At 40.8% G+C, this 19,923-nt stretch overlaps 1 protein-coding gene across 1 annotated transcript in view; it reads right to left on the reverse strand.

The window, feature by feature from the left end:
• LOC111218180 (diacylglycerol kinase beta-like) overlaps positions 1-19,923 on the reverse strand; it is a 98,418-nt gene that overhangs the window by 63,091 nt on the left and 15,404 nt on the right. Inside the window, exons 2-9 of the mRNA XM_022740336.1 lie at positions 17,810-18,391; positions 12,192-12,268; positions 6,563-6,583; positions 5,669-5,819; positions 3,329-3,391; positions 2,649-2,915; positions 893-1,045; positions 356-405 (exon numbers count right to left, since the gene is read on the reverse strand). Coding sequence (XP_022596057.1) covers positions 356-405; positions 893-1,045; positions 2,649-2,915; positions 3,329-3,391; positions 5,669-5,819; positions 6,563-6,583; positions 12,192-12,268; positions 17,810-17,876 — 849 coding nt within the window. The 5' untranslated portion in view covers positions 17,877-18,391. The remainder of the gene's footprint in view (positions 1-355; positions 406-892; positions 1,046-2,648; positions 2,916-3,328; positions 3,392-5,668; positions 5,820-6,562; positions 6,584-12,191; positions 12,269-17,809; positions 18,392-19,923) is intronic.

Below are 19,923 nucleotides of genomic sequence, written 5' to 3' on the forward strand. Positions count from 1 at the left end.
AGAGATGAAAACAGCCTTCCTACCTTCACCTCCGACTAAAACAACCCCCTCTCACACATTTCAAACACGGACGACAGGTGTGAGAAATGTGAAATTTCCCCTATGTAACCTATTCGTCTGTTTATGTGATCGCTTCAGCACATGGCTAATATTAAACTGAGCAGAACCACTACAAATGATCTCATGTAAACACAAATGCTGTCACGGCTGTGTTCACGTTACTATTCCTGGAGCTGCTGTGTGCAAAGGGCAACGTGAGAGACAAAACACAGAGAGGAAGATGAGGAGAGAAGGAGGAGGAGGAGGAGTAGGGAGGGAGGGGGAGGGGGTACAGAAGCAAAGAGAGACCACTCACCGAGCTGTCCAGGACCCCGTTGCCGTCTGTGTCGTACAGCCGGAACATGACTAGAGGGAATCGAGAGAACAGAGATCCCATGATGACTCAGATGTTGTCAGATAATTAGTGGCTCTGTGAAGCTCTAACATTTGTTCCTGGACTCCCTCCAGATGGCCACAGGGTTAAAGAAGTGCAGCATGCTACTTCTGTACCGTTGCATGGGGACCAGTTAGCAGAGATTATGCTTGTCAGTGTGCACCAATATAGCCTTAGACACTAAGGAAGTCAATTGGGCGCAGCAGGGCTTAAGCGTGTCACTGACCTGCCCTGTGTGGGAGGTGTAATGGCCGTATCTAGAGCCCTGGGGAGGCAGCCAGAGAAGGAGGCAACAGCCTTATTACTCTCGCTGTCAACCTGAGCTGACGTGCTATTGAGACAAGCGGCATTAGCGGCCCGAGCGCAAACACACATTGCATACGACAGCTGCTCCCACTCGATATCCCTCTGAGAGGAGCTGACCCCTTCCGCCCACATCCCACCATCCCCGTCACTCACACTCCAGCTTGTCCTCCGGCGTCCCCCTCTCGAGCAGGGAGAGGTAGCAGACGATGTCCTTGAGGAAGACCACCTGGGGTGACGGCAGGGGGGGGGCCTTCTGGGGCGACGGGCTCCTCCGCAGTGACAAATGCTTCTCGGAGTGGCTCCTCTCTGTCGATGCACAACACAAGTGTTCAAACCTGCTCACAGCACCCGCCACACTCTCCACTCCGCCGAGGCAAATTAATGCAATGAAGACAGTAAATGACACATTTAAGGATTAGTCTGACAGTTTCAGAAAAAAACTCTGATCCCAGCGTAACAGGCAGAGACAAAACAGAGCAGTGGAGAACAGGTTGACAAAACACTATTTACACTGCAGACAGAGGATGGTGATGCCACAGGCTGCTGACCAAAACAATATGACATCATGTGACAGGGATAACAGATCTGTGAAGCCATAACTGGGTGAGCAGCACCTGGACAGAGCGAGTCATGTTAGAGTCCAAAAAACTACAGCACCGTCCAATGTGCATTCAAATGTCGACCAAAACAAAAGTCCGACTTTACTCGTGTTGCTTCTAAAAGGAGGCCTTTTTCAAACAGGTGTCCTCACCTTACCTCACTATCACCTGGTTTGTCTCCAGCGAACAGGAAGTATAAACTTTTATTGGATTTCTTCTGTAATCATTGGAATGGGGCCCAGTGAATAAAGCACTGCTATAGATGTTGGTGAGGAAAACCAGGCCAGGATCCTATGATATTCTAATATTTAAAACTTTAGTAAGTTCTGCTGTAACTATATTCTGTGGTACAATATACTGCAATACAGAAATATGACAATATATGCACATCATGGAGGTGTAATACGAACATTAACTCTGTTCTATATGAACTAAATCTGACCAGTTATGTCTTCTGAGGGTCTTCTTGTTTTACCTGCACACATTCAATGTTAGTAGCTACAATTAAATGCCATCCACCAATAAAGTGTCAGAGGTGTCAACCACTGAAAATGTTTGTGTTGCTGAAAAATGAAACCTAAAATCAACATTTAAATTGTGGCTTGTGTTTAGATAAATATTCAGACATTTAAATTTTTATTTTATTCTTGAAGTTTTCTTCTGCTTGTAGAAAAACTTTTTTAAATTAAGAGAATCTATATTTTGCAAACAGTACTCAAACATATAATTAAACTAATAACTAATGTATATACATATATAATATATGCAATACTGCATTAATCTATCAATGATTTTATTCTATCAGCAGTCAGCAGCTATACTAATAACAAAACCCTTACATGACAAAATTTAACCGTTAAATTTTATATTAAATAATAAAATTAATTTGAATCAGAAAACACACAACACGACAGAAAACTGTTAGTTCACGTGGCAACAACTTAAGTGAGGACAGATGAGAATATTTTGTCTGTTTCCAAGGTGATGAATTACAGTCAAAGCTCAAGAAAATTAAAAACTGTGAAACTATCAAGAATATTTTATCTAATTTTTATAATATTTTATAATACTGTATTAGACATGTTTTGTTTTCATTCAAACGTTGTTAGCAATATGGTGAGTGTATCTCTCAGTGAATGCTGCATCATGTGTTCTATAAAGTCCTAAACTGACTGTATGATTACACCCTCACAGTAAACCACACTGGTTTCCTGCCAGGACACACTACAGGTTTAACACTGTGACTCTGTATGAGATAAAGAAATAAGTACCACTGAGAAGTAAACGAGACCACCTGCTGTCAGTCTCACCTGGTGAGAGTTTGGGGGACACTGGCGACCTGGCGGGTCCAGCGTTGGGAGTCAGGGCATTGCTGCTGCTGCCCTCTGAGGTCTTGACCTGGGTGCAGGGTGATCGGTGGGGCCCCCCAGGTGTGTGGCCCCCTGTCCCCGAACGCTGCGAGGAGGAGCGAGATGAACAAGGGGAGGTGGTGGCTCCAGAGCCTGCGGTGCTCATCACGCTGGAGTGCTCTGGTGTGTGACGACCCATCGCAGACAGGATGCTTTTCCCGTTCATCCCTGATGAACGCGATAAAATAAGAGAGAAAAGAAGGAGAAATTAATTGAAGAGAAATTCTGCAAGCGGTGCAGGGTGAGGGGAGGGGGTGATAGATGCACAAAGAGCTGGTTCATTGAAAGGAGCAACATAAAGAAACACTGTAAAACTTCACAACAGCCCAAATACAAAACAATCAGGACGCAGAGAGGGACAGGAAGCGGGTAAAAGTTACTACACTACGTTAAAACTTGACACAGTTACCATTCACCAAGCATCAAGTCACTGTCATCCACTGATCCACAGGCAAAATACCATGAACTCACATCGACACAACAAGAGCACACGGGAGCAGGAGGTTATAGCCAGCAGGACTGTTGTCCCGTTAAGACAACATCACCCTCGTGATAGGGGGCAAGTCTGCCTGCACTGGTACCTGTAATGGGGGCACAGGCCACTTCGGTCTGAATAGAGATGCCTGCATCAATGGAACGGGCTTCTGCGGTCAGTCATTGTTTCGGGGGCAAAAAGGAAAGACAGCGACAGACGCAGCAAGAGAGAGTGAACATCAGTGAAGAAAGAATAGGACATGTATAGTTGCTATGAACAGGTGCATAAAAATAAAAACCCTGTTTTTGAATGCTTTGTCAGGAGCAGAAAGCCACATCATATAAGTGGACAGAGCTTCTGTTATACAGTGTGTTATAGGACAAGAGGCAGGCAGCATAACCGGTGACAATATTGTTCATTTTATCTCTTTGTTCTGACTGGAGGCTGCAGATATAAAAACCACCTGGTAGATGACAGGCCGATGATGATAAATAAAATAAATCTAATCCACAACAGCCAATAGAAACATCACTAGAAGACACTACAGGATTTGATCAGCTCAGCCTGGTTCATGTCTCATTATTCACGATCACCACCAGGTGGCAGTGCAGGCTCTATCAGCTGCAACACTACACACACTGAAGCAGCTGCAGACTCCACAACAACCACTGAACTCCTGATCAATTCATTATTTTATTTTTTTTCAAATATGATGAAAAAGGAAAACTGGATTCATTACGTACAGTATCACGTCGTTTTGTACTGAACCTTCCTGAACGTGATATATTTGCTTTTTTTACTGCGAGCAGCAGGTGGGACGTGAGCGGGGTTGCTCACCAGTTTGCTTGTGTATTTTGTTTGCACCTGGAGGATCAAAAGGAATCTCCACTAGAAGCACTAGAAGTTCAACATTAGAATATCTTATTTATTTTGTGCAGTGTGCTCATAACTAACAGAAAAAGCAGCGGCAGCACCATCAGATTAGTGTCTCTTCAAACTCTTACATCGTATCCTGATAAACTGTCCAGAGCCGAAACAATTAGTCAATTAATGGACAATTCATCATCCTTCATGAATCGTTCCAGTCAATTTTCCAAACGTTCTCAGATTTCAGCTTTTAAAATGTGAATCTTTGCTTCCTTTCTTCGTCATATATAACAACAAACTGAATCTTTGTGTTTTGAGCTGATGATTAGTTACAACAAACTTCAGCTCTGGAAAATTAAAATGACAATTTTCACTATTTTCTGCCATTTTATAGACAAGGGTTGCTACACGCTAAGCTAACTGAGACACTGGGACCCTTGGTGCCATTGATGCCACCCAAAGTGACATGCCGTCACTCACATTTAGTCCCTGCACTTGCTGCCTCTTACTTTTACAAGCGTTAAACCATGGAAATAGATTTCTAATTCAACAGTCCATCTGTCTTCTCAGCTGCTCTGCAGTGAGGAGCAGACAGGCAGAGCTCAGAGCCAGGGCCCACGCAGCACCCGTGTGGAAGGATGGAGGCAGGAAGGGTTTACATACTGCACAGAGATGTCCCGTAACGCCCCGCTGATGTTCGACCTCCGCTCTGGTCAGTGTGAACTCAATATGTTTTGTTTTTTTTTTTAACACAGAAAGAGTCAGTTTGGACTAATGTGCAAAGAGACAATTTCAATCAAAGAGGCAATCCATGTGAATTGACAATATTTTTCTTTTTTTGCTCCTTGGTGCTAACTGAGCAACTGTTGTGGTTTTTGACTGGTTGTTCACCCACCAGGAAAACTTAAAAAAAAAAAAATCAAACACTTTGAAATGTATTCTCAGGGAACGGCTCCCACTAAAAACTAAAGATGTGTTCTGATAGCTGGTTCCATTTTGGATCTGGTTCCAAGTTTGTAAAATATGTGTTTGTTAAACTCTGCAGCCAACAAATCTCTTATCCAATCTTTCATCAACGTTCACTAAGCAACTCTGTTGTTAACAACAATCATGGTGGACCAAAGTCAAAGAGCTGGAAAATATTATTTTTGCTCCATGACAAGTCTCTCTAGGAAACTCTGATGGATATTTACATCTGTTTATGAATCGTTTTTCACAGACAGATTTTTGTCTTAAACTCAAATAGAAGAAACATTACCTGTGGCAGCTATAACTTTTTCCATTTGCCTTATAATTAGGACCAAATTGCACAGGCCTATCTCAGCGATGTCCTGGTAATTAACAGCTTAATACTAGGAAATGTTTAGGGAACTATGACGAAAGCTTACAGGGAACTGGCTAGAAAATACAGGACCAGTAAAACGCAGCGTGGAAGACTTCATGGATGAAACGGCTATGAACACCTGATTCATTGCTGTGTTGTAGCAGCAAAAACAAATCACACGAAATATGGATTATGACTAAAATTAAGTGATCTGTGGTGTTCAAAGACGCAACCACAAAAACACAAGCGGCCTACCCAGTAAGCTCGCTCCTGCTCGAGACTGGTCGGGAGAGCAGCCTCCCGTCTTGCTCTTGAAGGAGGTGAAGAGGTGCTGACACAGCTCCTCTGGGATGTCATTCTCCAGGTAAGTGGCCATGAAGAGCTGGAAGCCCTCGTAGTCGATGGGCTGCGTGGGAAAGGAAAGAGCAGATAGGTTAACAGGATTACTGAGGAACACTTGTGAATGAAGTTCACACCAACCACGGATGGACGGTCGGTTTATTACAACAATGAGAAAAGAGGAAAGTGTGATGGACTTTTCGATTGAAGTTGATCGGCCCTGAAATGAAAGATTTGTGATGACATGCCAGTTTTTTTTTTTTTAATGTGACACAGCTTAATGACAATATGATTTTAAGCCATTTGAATGAAAACATTTGTTGTAGATTTTATTGCATGTCCCCGTTTAAAGGTCAGTAAAATGTCAGCAGCACAAAGTCTGCCGGACCAGTCAACTGATCTCTGAGGTTAGCGAGGGCAGGATGGAGGTGCTGGGAGATAAAACCTCCACGTTTGGCTTCATGAGTTAAAATTAAAAAAAAAAAATTAAAACAATGTAAAGAAAGAAATACAGACACCAGCACATGTTATATCAACATTCCTGAGTTGTTGTGATGAATACAGAAAATGTAATGCTCCTTCCATTTACCTCCCCCCTCCCTCAGCTGCCCCTCACACAGCCATGTGGTGGGTGCATAGTAGCACCGAACTCAAGGACCCCATGAACTTTGGCCCTTTCCCCTCTGGCAGGGTGACAGACCATCTGTAGCGGATAAGGCGGGGTAATGTTATGTTAGTGGACAGAATGTGCATGCAGTCTGCTGACACAGACACCACACAGCATGCAGAGCCCGCCGGGCTGAGGCTTACTTGGTTGAGAACGTCTTGCTTCTGTTTAACAGTTGGACGAGTGAAGAGAAGAGAGGAGGAGGAAGGAAAGAAGGAAGGAAGGAAGGAAGGATGGAAGGAAGGAAGGAAGGAAGGAGGAAAGAGCGAGGGAGGAGTGGGTAGAAGAAGAGAAGGGGTTAGCTACTTTGTGTGAGGTAACATGTTCAGTGAAGATGATGATGATGGTGGTGGTAGTTGTGGTTGGGGTGCAGACCAGGCTGGCTGCTCCTCCGTCCTGCAGAGACTGTCTGGTTCTTACTGTGCTGCACTCACTCATGCACACTCAGTCACAGCCTGAGACCGTCTGACTGCACAGTTCAGCCCTTACAAAAGGCAATCATGACCACATTTCAAATTAAAGGCAATCACATAAGCGCAGGTATGATGCACTGTGACGCAGACATACAGACTTGCAATTGTGATTAACCTGCACCTGTTGTATTGTGCTCGCCGGCTCACTGGCACGACTTACTGGCACGACTAAAATAACCACGACCAACAATAAGCCATTGTTAAAACTCATTTGGCACAACAGCAGCATGTTGGACAGAAGATCTGAATTTGCAGCTGCAGTCTGGTGGACTTTTGATGACATTAGACAATAAAAAGAGAAGTGAATGCTTCCTGGTGCTCGTCAGTCACAGTGAACGGAGAAGCACATGCAGAAAGGTACAGTAACAACATGGTTTTATCATTCCTGGTAATTAAAAGGAATCACGTCTTATGAACCAGTAGACACCAAAGAACTATCGAGAACACCATACATTGGAATTTGAAAACAATCTCACTAAAGTCATTGTGTATTTGTGCAATGAATAAGAAATAAACTTGATTGTTTTTAAGGAACAACCTTCATAAAAATAGGTTATTCTCAGGGGTCTTAAATTAAGCTGAAAGCTTTTACATCCTGTGGAGTCGACTATAACCAACAACTACAACAACACCAGTAAAAAATCATGATGTATTAATAATATTAGTAGATACACCAGTGTTTTTCCTTCTATCGTCATCTGTACATGTCCCACTGTTAGTTCCCAAACAAACATTTAACGACCTGGCTTTTATTGTGGAAACTCTTGTAGCTTTACCTTGTTTTATCTGTGGTTTTATGTTCTGTGTATTTATGTCTTAGGTTCTGTAATGAGAGCTGCTTGATCAGGATGGGAGGATTTTATCACCATGATTTTATGGATAAAGAAATTGAACATTTGGATCGATGCAATTTTCCGCCTCTTTGTGAGGTTACTGACAAATCATGTTATCAGTTTATTTCCCCTGTTTTTTCTGAAGCCACGCCCAACTGATCTGGTTCAATACATCTGTGCTTTTATTATCTATTTGTGGTCTTTTTATTTCTCCACCACCGTTAGTAACCAGGCCCCCCACGTAATAAATCCAAAATGTCTGAGCCAGTACCTGATGTAATGACTGGTGACAGGTTAATAAACTTTGTTCTGCCATATCCAGGTGACTTATTACCTGGGACCACCCTAGAGTCCTCTGTAACCTTACACATGAGACCTAAACTCTCTTTTTCCCAACATTAATAAACTGTATTGTCATGTCAGTCCGGCTGAACTATTTGTTTAACATACGCTCACATCAGTACCACAAGTGTTTGCCAAATCCACTTTCGGTGTTGATGTGGTCAAGATTTCCTCCAAGGCTTAAACAGATCTGGTGCAACCAAATGCAAATAAGCTAAACAAACATAATAAGACTGCATTACAGTCTAACTCTAACCTTCTCCTCTCAGGGAACAGTTGATTCACACCAAAATAGGAAAAAGTGAAGCTGATCCCTTTTGCACGTCAAGACTTAGTGGAAATATGCTTCTAATATTCTTCTGTTCGTCGGGCTTGGAGCTGCTATAACTGACGCCCGTCATAAAAGAACATGGCGTGATGAGGATCCTCCTCCCTCGGCCCAACACTGTTGACCTAACCCAGCCAGGCATCATTCATATCAACTCTCCTCTCCTTATTTGGCCAAATAAACCACAAGGCTTTAATTTGCTGTGCATCGTTTAGCACGGCAGGTTCAGATAAATATACTGATCCACACTGCCATAGAAAACACACACACACACACAGACACACACACACACACACAAAAAGCTGTGTTCATATTTTGATAGATTGCCCTGAGAGTAAGATCTCGTCCCCCTGGAAAACACGTTCACCCCTGAGTCTAGCCAACGATTATCTCCCCCACGAGACGGGCTCACACTCAAGGCTGCCAATCTGTAAATATTCCCTGAGGGCAGCTACGACACATTTTTACACGGTTCACTTCATCTTTTTTTTTTTCTCATTTCAGGGCAGGGTATGGAGTTGGCTACTGTCCCTGTCTAGACCCCAGATCGGCAGAGCAGGTCTGCCCATCTGAAGAACAATGTTATCAGACTGAAAAAATTAGAACGCCATTTGTGGTAAGCTGCAATCACCTTAGCGCAGTCTGAGAGGAGCTGCAGGCAACACATGAACAGAGGAGGATAAGAACCTGGGATGTGCTTTAGCTTAAGAAAGGAACCTGATTTTCAAGAGTTTTATGCCCCACTGATGCAAAAGCTGCAAGAAGACAACAATTTAACAACAACTTATAGTGATGCAATGAGGACAGACAGGTTAGAAAACGCTCAAAGTAATTAAAAAAAATACTGTCAAATAATTTCTATATGGATTTTCGTATTCTTGTTTGATTTTCAGCCATTTTCATTTTTGTATTGTTTGAATGGTGCAGTAACTGTCGCAATATAACACATAGTTTCTTATAACACATAGTTTCTTGGTGTTTTCTGGCACATTCACAACAACTTCTATCAGACAGAGAAACACAGCTTTACATGTGCTTCCAAACTGCTTCATGCTGACCACCGTCACGATGTAGATGAAATGATTTTATGTGACATCAGTTATGCACAGCTACATGACATGGTGCTAAGTTGGTCGTGCCTGATGGGTATGGAGTCTTCAAGTGAAGGGAAACCCTGTGGGTGTTAATGCGCAGCCTCTGTCGCTCTGTCACTCATCAATCACTGAAGATTATGGCGCTACTGTTTGTCAATGGAGAAAACTGAACACTGCTGACAGCTGCAAGTGTCAGTCATTGTTCTCTGTTGTCCTTAATCAGCTTTTTAAACTCCCTCAGAAGAGACAGGATCATAGTTTGGTTTAAAATGAGCTAAATAAAATCAGTGAGTGGAAAGAAACCGAGGTCGTAGTCCGAGTAGATTCCACTACAGCTGGCACAATGCACCGATGAGTCATCAGAGGTACATGTACACACCCGCTCTCTCACACACACACACACACACACACACACACACACACACACACACAGATACATGGCAGAAGCAGGGCCGTGGTGGTCATTGTGGCGCCAGGTGACAAGCGTAGCCTAAGACAGCCCACGTGAACATAATTCTGGTTCCTGTGGCGCCAAATGTCCGGCCGGGCTGTTAGTCATGTCATCAGTGATACTGAGGAGGAACTTAGAGCAGGGTGGAGGTGATAATGAAGAGAGGAGGAAGAGGAGGAAGAGGAGGAGGAGGGGACTCAAGAAAAGAAACTAAGAGGAAGAAGGGTATCAGATTATCATAAACATCAAATGAATATACTCTGGTTTTGTATTCTATGGCTCTTTACTGATAACGCTCTTCAGCTTTTATTAATATTATTATGATTATGATTATAATTGGGCCAATCACGGTCATTTATTGCCCTCCTACATATAAATATAAGGTCATTCTCAGAACAATAATGTGAAATTGATTATGTCAGATGATTAAACTTCGTCTGACCTCTACAGATGTAAAAACGATGGAACTAATCTGTATTATTTGCTAGTTTATGATTATAAAATCAACAAACTTGCGATCCATAATTTCTTGCCCTGCAGTATAAATCTGTGGCATGCTGACAGGGTGTAACATCTGCAGGTATATTCTGAGATTATGTTTTTTAGACAAAACGTCAGGATTTTAAATGGAGATTAATTACATTATTGACTTTGTGGTGAAGTTTATTATTGCAGCAGCTGATAGCAGTACAGCTCAGCAAGGTCATGTGCCGGTGAGAAGACGTCCAGCCGTTTATTAAAACTGGGCTAAACTGAAATGTTTACGTTTATGCATTTGAATTATTATATTCAGTAAATGTTTAACAGGTTCTACAGGTACATTTCTGGGCAAGAGTGGCTAAAATGTGATGCCACCACAGTGATGGCCGCTTGTTTACTTGGATACTGATCAGATCACGAGATAAGATGTGCTAGGATCGGTCCGTTTCAGCTCAGCAGGTCACATTGATTAACTGATCAAACTGTACATACTTTACTTCATTAATTAGAGCAGCACACCACATCAATGCTGTGGAAAAAGGAAACCTTCCTTCATCCAGCAAGTATCCAGGATACATTATACACATCAGTGGACACACAGCTGGATTTCTTTAATTAGATGCCATTGTATTGTGGCTCTGAATCACATTTTCTCTTGATTTGGCCCCACAGTGACATAAACACAGGCAATAAAGCCAGTCAGTTCACATGTACAGTATATAACTGTGACACTAAACAGGGCTCAAGTCAGGGCTCAAAACATTTCTGAAACACCAGTAAGAGTGGCCTTTAAATGTAGATTTTGAATTCAGTCTTCTGCGATCAAAACTTTCTCCCCACTGACCAACGCGAAAGGTGACGATCAATGAAACCAAACAAATCAAAGCTCATCAGTCTGTTTCACACTGTTCCTCCGAGCTGGATGATAATAATACTTTTACACCATGCGACGACAAAGACAAACTAGAAAATACACTCACTAGAGCAGAGACCTCCCCCAAGGCCAGTGTCGAACAACACACAACAGACTTCAGAGAAAAAATTCTAATTCAAAGTAAATGATCCGTATCTGCCCCAAAATGTAATGGGTTCTTCCCTGATACATGTCCCATCCCTCGACCAAGTTTGGTGCAAATCGGCTCAGTAATCTTTTTGTGATTCTGCTGACAAACAAACAAACAAACAAAACAACAAAGACACAGACGAAGTAAAAAAAAAAAGACAAAAAGGTGAGAAGCAGAAGTGAAATTTTCACTGACTCTCACTGCGTCTCCTGAATGTTTATAACAGGATCAAATCATGTACGCAAAGTTACAAGTAATTGGCAAGTGATTATTATTATTATAGTTTACAAGGCGGGTAATAATGTATGTTAGAGACAGAGAACGTGAAGAGAGTCAAAGCTGTAAAAAGCAAAGAAATTAGAGACAAAGCCCAGACGACGGTATAAAAGTGCTGCAGCCACCACAGTCTACGGTTCAGCTGGGAGCTGATCTGCTGACGTCAGGTGACAAAGTTAGTGCGGAGGGTGTGTCTCCATCACAGCCTTTATTTAAAAACGGAGGGGAGGGGGATGACTAAGCATTTCTGTGATTGGTTTTACACTGAATCAGAGTAACCAATGACGTCACGCCATGTGTTTGTGTGCGCAAAAGCAGCAGTTGTGACACAGTGTGAGCAAGACAGAGAGAGAGAGAGAACATCGACCAGAATGTGACAGAAAAAAAGATGAAGAAGGATAATGGAGTCAGGAAGTGTGGTGCAGACACACCTGCTCTGGGTTGTATTTGGAGAGGACTCCTTCGCCATGAAACTCGTCCAGCACATCCTTCAGCTTCTTTGTGGAGTCTGAGGAGGAAAAAGCAGTGTTTTGTTATTGCCCCATGTAGACACAGTGAATATGTTCCCCCAAGCACTTTTTGTAATCATATCTCTTAGGTGAAATGTCCCTCTGGCTAAAATGTTTTCTCCAAACTGAATGAACACGCTGCATCTCACTAATGAACGCCCTGATAAATACCCATCTGTACCAGGAAGTGCTGCATCAGTTGAGCGGAGCCTGTGACTCACCCTGTTAGTTAAAAGTAAAAGGGAACAATGTGTCCATCTCACTTTTATATCCTAATCCCGATTCATTCAACACACACAAAATGTGGCTGCAACACTTAGTGCACACTTTACTGTGTTATAGATTTAATTGTAAATATATAAATTAGCCATTTTTGCTCATCAATCTACATCAGGACAAAGGTATAAAACCAGTTCTAAAGCTCTGAGCTCCCATGAAGAAAGGGGCCTCAATAATTGGGTGAAATGGAAGAAGTTTGGAACCAGGATTCATGACCATGACCTGAAGCACACAGCTAAGACAACGCTGTGGCTTCAGGACAAGTCCTTGAGCGGAAGCCCAGACATAAACCCCATAGAACAAAAGTGAAAGACCTGAAGGTCCAATCTGACAGAGCTTGAGAGGATCTGCCAAGACGAAGGGGATAAACTGCCCAGATCCAAGTGTGCACAGTTTGTATAGACTTACCCAAAGAGATTGAGGCTGTAACTGCCGCCAAAGAGGCTTCTACAAAAGGGTCTGAGTACTTTTTTAAATGAGAGATTTCAGATTTTGATTTTTAATACATCTGCAAAAATTTCACTTTGTTGCTATGGGAATAGATTGATGAGCAAAATCCCCAATTTTATCTATTAACAATCAAATGCAATGAAATGTGTAAAATGTGAAGTGAAAACTTTGTGAAGCTGCTGTGCGTCACAGATCCTCTGTCCAAAACACTTACAGGGGACAAATGTACACAATGTAGATCAGATCACCACACCAACACCATTACCTCACATACTTGCGTATGCACACGCACGCACACACACACACACACACACACTCAAGAGCTGATTTCACCAATCATGTTAGCACTCATAATCAGCTACAGACAACACTTCATTATTTTTAGTGCTCGGCAGCTTTGCAGCCTGTAATGCTTTCCTGTTTCTGTCCTGCATCACACGTCCACAGAGAGAGAGAGAGAGAGAGAGAGAGAGAGAGAGAGAGAGAGAGAGAGAGAGAGATCTCAGCCAGTTCACTGCATCAGCTACATGCACAATGTGGTTATTGAAAAGAAAATATATTATCAGGTCCAAGTCACCAGCACTGAACTAGAGATGCAACTAACAATAATTTACATTATCGATTAATCTGTGGATTTTTTTTTATTTTTATCATTCATGAATTGTTTGGTTTATAAAATAGATTATTGATATAATCAGTTAACAGAAACCTAATCAACAACCACTCTGATAATCATTGAAGTCATTATCAACAAAAATGCCAAACGTTCCCTGATTCCAGCTTCTCAAAAGTGAAGCAGCTGCTTTTCTGTTTTATATCATTGTAAATGTCTTTGGGTTTTGGGCTGTTGAGTTGCGTATTTTTCACTATTTTCGGACATTTCATAAATTAATTGATTAGGGCTGCAACTTATTAACTAACTAAATTTTGTCCATAAAATGTCAGAAAATATTGAAAAGGTGATGTTATCAATTATGTTGTTTTGTTCCTCTTCAGTTTACAATTACATAAAACAAAAAAAAACCCAAACAAAACTAATCATCTAATTCAGAAATCCTTGCTGTTGAATCATTTCTGATGAATCAACTAATTGTTTTAGCTGTACCTAATGATCATTTTCATCCTCAATTAATCTGATTATTTTCTCTGTTAATTGATTAAACATTTTGCCAATTTCCGAAAGTCCAGTGTTGACATTTCATGTTGTTTGTTTTGTCCGACCAACAGTCACATATTCAGTTTATTATCACATAATAACACTCAGAAAACCATCATATCCTGACATTTGAGGAGATCCAGTAAAACATGACTAAATGATTTATCAATTACCAAAATGGCTGTGACCGATTAGTCAATTAATTGTCTGAGTTCTATTTGATTATATGGCTTACTAATGACACTGACCCTTCAGCCTGATAGTGCTGCTCCCTCACATCCCTCCTGCTTCTACAGCCAGTGTCCTTCATTAAGTCCTTGATTGATTGGCTGCTGATACACAAGCCTTCCTGTCTTTGCACTCCTCTCCATCAGTGGAAATGAGACCTCCCCAGCCGGCAGGGGCCTCCCATGTGTGCACATTCATCATGTTTCCATTACAGTCCTTCTCTAGTGCAGCCCGACTTATAAACTACAAACCCTGTAGACCACAGCTACAGCAACATGAATGGGGTGAAGGTTAGCCATGATTATTTTCGTGTCCTCTCCTGTCCAGGGTTTTAACCTGTGCAATGTAGTGTGACCTGTGTGTAGGTGGCTCCTGAGGCTGCTGAAATACACATTGTACTGCTGTGACAAGTTCATGAACTTTACAAACTGGAACTGAAAAACTAAAAACCATTCTTACTTTATAAAAACTCATAAGTAACTGTATCATTCTGAAATGATCTGAGCTACATGTACACTGATGTGACAAGACAGAATTCGCCTACGTGACAAAAGACCAGAGAGAAAATCAAACAGAGGCAGTTAATTAACTAATTAATTCATAAATGATACACCTGGTGTCAAGAAATCCATCAACTGCCCACTGACTGAAAGTGGAGTTTTAAAAGTCTAATATTTATGTGAGTGGCACCACTTTACCTTGAAATCCACCGATTTAGAATTTAAAATGAGCATAAAAACATTTGAATAATGGTTTATAACAAATTATAATGTAGCTGTGAGCAGATATAAGTGTTTATTAATGTATTTGGTAACAACTATAATTCCTCCCTTGGACACACATAAGTGGAGGACAGTGTATATAAAATACGTCTTCATAGGAGAAGTTATAACTGACACATACTATTCATGTATAAACACTAACACTGTCCTTACAGCCGTCCATATATGGCTTATAAATGTAAGAAGGGGGACTTAAAGGAAAGTGTTACCATGTAATTGTCTGCACAGAATTACTAACATTTTCACCAGCTGCCACTTTGCTCTTCTTCTCTGGATTTACGTTAGCGTATGCTAATCAGGTTCCTATAGCAGGCGCCACAGGCTGTGGAAATATTGGCTTTTTGATTTCACCTCAGGGAAATATTTTATAATTTTATGATTTTGAATTTCCTGGAAAATCAATAAGAAAAACATTCATGCATAAACTGAGATGGCTGACGTTTTTGAAACTGGCCACGACATCTATCACATATACTGTTCATCTGAAAACATGCACAATGTCTGGCTGACATGGCAACATGATCGCTAAATAGAAATTATAGTACTAAAAATATTTCTGTATTAAATTTCAAGTGTTCATATAATTTATCCATATTGATCCATTTTAAGATCCTGCATATTATATATATATTAGACCCCAGGGAAGATGCATTAAATCAATAGAGAACTCTTAGTTTTATGTTGAGGTTTTTTTGCTTATGTTTTGATGATAGTAGGATGAGTAACGTTAAACTAAAGATAAAATACACACTACTACTAAACTAACAGGTTCTAATGATCAGACATTTTGTTTTGTGCTGGGACCCGGTCGTTTGTTGATGTATGTGGACTCTATCTCTAAGTTAGCTAGTGTTTTGGCATATTTGAGCATATGCATATGTTTATGTATGTATGTAGTTGTAGTTGTGTGTTTGTGAAACCTATTTATGAATTCCCTGGATCTCCTTGTAAGACTTTGAATGCTGTAATGTACCGTTTGTTATGTGTGTAATTAAAAAACATTATTCTCCCTCATATATGCAATTAATTACATATAGATCCATTACATGTGTGCAGCCACACATAATCTGTAGGTACAAGTAGACAAAGTCAAGACTAACCATGGCAGCAACCATTTACTATATCAGGTTTCAGTATTTAGACTCTCCCCTCTGGTCTGTGACCTTCCAGTCAATAATAAGCTGTTGTTGTTTTACTTCATGCGGGTCTATAAAAGAATGACTTATGCATGATTGAGTAATTCCTCCGCAGACTAGCCTGTGTGAGAGAGTAATACTCTATTCATCATCCACAGTGAACAAGATGACAGATGCTCTTTTGACTAACAAATGTGGTTGCTAGTGAGGGAGGAAAGAGATAGCCACGAGGTTCATCCCGCAGGCTAACGAGTGACATTCAGAAAAATAATGTGACACCAGACATCCAGGCTGAAATCCTGCTCCACTGTTCGCTTTACTCTTGATTTTACAATGATATTGTCTCACAGAAAACGTGAAATAATTACCTAATTATAGATAGATGATTAAAGGTGTGTTAGGACCAAGAAAACTGGAAAAACAAGAAGGTGAAAATCAAAATGAGTCAGTAAAAGAAAAAAGTGAAATTTTAATATTTAATCTATAGAACTGACTTGGAGGTATATACAGGAAATTTACATTCAAATTAATGCATTATTGATTTATGTATTCAACAGTGCTTCAAATATCGTATTAGGGGACATTTGTTGCTTTTGGGACGGCATACCTTCTTAACCCTCTGGAGTCTGTCTAGTCATTAGTAAATACACTGAACATGTTTTATTTATAATGACATAATTTTATATATTTATAAATCATATAGAGACAAGCTGAGAAAACCAGCTGAATGTGCTGATGCGGGGCTTTAATGCAATATCTCATTCAGGTCTGCAGACCGTTAACGTTTTCTTCTGATTTAGGAATTTGAATTATTAATATTTTCAGTGATTTACAGCATCATAGAGACTTATAATGAAAATGGCACAAAATTGAGCTGGGATAAAAATCACTTTAAATGTAAATTACCATCATAGATTTATTTCTTACATGTTTCTGTTTCTGTGTGTGTGTGTGTGTGTATAAATAGTGAAACGATATTTTGTGCAACCATTCTGTGATAATAACATGATTATTATCACTACGCAGCTGCAAATTTGCTTGTGTATCTCTGTGTTTTATTTCTTGTTTTGGTTCCTGGAAGCTTCATATTTTGATAAATTGAAATAGTGATAAGTCAGACTTGAAGCTTGATACGATGCATGTTGGGTAAGGATAGTTCAGAAATGAAGGTATAAAAAAGTGGGTAAGAACTAAAACAGATGAACCTGGATTCCAGAGGGTTAAAATTTATGGACGCACGATTTTGAAACTGAGTTGCATAAAGCCTTTAGTGTACTATAGCATGAATACCACATCATTTGGTTTTGCAAACAAAGCTTTTGAGCACCATCATATGCACACACACATACACACACACACACACAGTGTATGCATGCAGACACCCAGATGCACACAGAAACTCATCATCATCCTCCACCCTCCACCCCCCCCCCACACACACACACACACACACACACACACACACAAAAACTAAAACAAATCTGGAGACTCAGACACGTGTGTACTCACACTCGCTGTACTGTTGCAGCTGGGCAAACTCAGCTGGGCTCAGACATACCCAGCTCCCGTCTCCCATACTGCCTGAAGCCAGGGGCGGGGCTCTGTGCTCTGGGAGTGTGTTAGTCCACAAGTGCTGCTAAGGGGGGTTGATGGTTATCCTTCGGTCAAGTTGTGAAATAAAACTGAGGTGAAGAGGTTTTGGGATGTCATCTCTGCCTCTTTACAACGAGCACCTTGCGAACACCCCGGAGGTGTAGAGTTGAAATAACTGAGGCCACATGAGTAGAGAAGGAGGCAGAAAACTGGCTGGAGCTGATGCTGTTACACCCTGGATATTGCTGAGGTGCTCCAAATATTTAATTTGTCAAAATACAAAAACAAAAGGATACAAAAATAAATGTATTTTAGTCTGTTAGTAGATATGCGAGCAGTTAAATGTGGTACAGCTCCCAGAGTGGCAGTGAGGATGATGCCAGGTCAGTTGTATGTCCACAAAGGCGACTGTCTGTCACAGTAACTGACTTCTCCTCATGACTTGGAGATGACACGAGGTTTCTTAGTAGAACTGCAGCAAAAAATACCTTCGCTGACCTGGAGAGGAAGAGAGAGGAGCAAACACGAGGAGAGGAGGGGAGAGAAAACAGCAAAATATAAATGACAGTGATCAGCAACACGTCATCTGGACTGTGTATAAAATATAAATAATATTAAACGCTTTACATCAGCAGCCATGACTGAAGAATCTGTGACATCTTAAAGTCATTTAAGAGATAAAAAGGTAGGGGTGGTTGTGTAGGAAGAGGGATGAGGGAGAGGAGAATTGAAGATGACAGTGAAGTATGAGCATAAAGAGATTTACAGCAGAAATGGAGGTGAGGAGTGATGAAAAGTGATGAAGGGTGATGGAGCATGTGAAGACAGAGGAACAGGGAAAACTAGCTGAGGGAAACACTGCTTAGACTGTCATACAGGACACTGGCATTGTTGTTTAATGTTTGTAGCTCAGTCCAATATATTTATAGTGTTATTCTTTCTTTGTGTCAAAACGCATTTCATTTCTACAGGTGACAGAAACTGAAACAACACATATCAGAGTAAGTGGAAACAACATTATAATATATTAAAAGCACAGAGGACATTGTTCAAACACATTGGCCTTTTTCAGAAAATTTTCATTCTTTTGCTATCGTCGGTGTGGTGTGGGAGGGCAACTTATACAGTCTGTACAGTATATTGTGTTGAAGTTTAAGTTAAACTAAAGCTGTAAAATACATGTAGTGGAGTAGAAAGTACAATATTTCCCTCTGAAATGTAGTGGATAGGAAGAATAAAGAAGCATATAATCGAAATACTCCAATCAAGTACAAGTACCTCAAACAAATATCAACACATGGATTTTAATATTGTTAAATTACTCAACCAGGTAAAACTCCAGAATTCCTGAGTGAAAACAAAGGTTGTGTCTATTATACAAGCTAATTATGAAAAAGGCAAAAGATTAACTAAACCACCACAGCCACAAAAGACTATTACACTGAAATAATAAACTCTAAATTGACGTTAAAACGTATCTCTACAACAACTAATCCTCCAGTGTCTCACTGCCCATGACTTACCACCAGTGAAATGACAAGCTAACATCGGAAATTAATGGGCGCGAAATCAGCTAGCTAACATCAGTTAGCTAAACCGTAACGCAAACCTTAGCTAGCTAACATTATTGTTTATCCGTAGATACCTGACACAGTTTAATTAAAAACCTCTGCAGGTTAGCAGGTAAAGTGTATTAAATAAGCTAGACAGTGAGCTACTGCTACTTACATTTATCAACAGTGTCTCAATTTGCTCGACACACGGGGCAGAGAGTTGAGGACCCGACCCTCTGATTGGGAATAAGTGCTAGACGTTACGCTAACGTTAACTTTAAGAAATGGTACAGTCCACTTTAGGGGTGTCTGAAATCGTATCACACGACTCTTCCAGACATGAATATGGGAAATATATTGTAATATTTACAATTACGGGTAAGAAGGATATATGATATATAAAAATGTCAACCCCAAACTGTTGTTTTTACCTCTTTTGGGGGGGTCCAAGTCTTAATCAAGGGGGTAAGGCCCCTT

This window comes from Seriola dumerili, unplaced genomic scaffold, assembly GCF_002260705.1.
Source record: "Seriola dumerili isolate Sdu_G_001 unplaced genomic scaffold, Sdu_1.0 BDQW01000052.1, whole genome shotgun sequence".
Classification (NCBI taxonomy): Eukaryota; Metazoa; Chordata; class Actinopteri; order Carangiformes; family Carangidae; genus Seriola; species Seriola dumerili.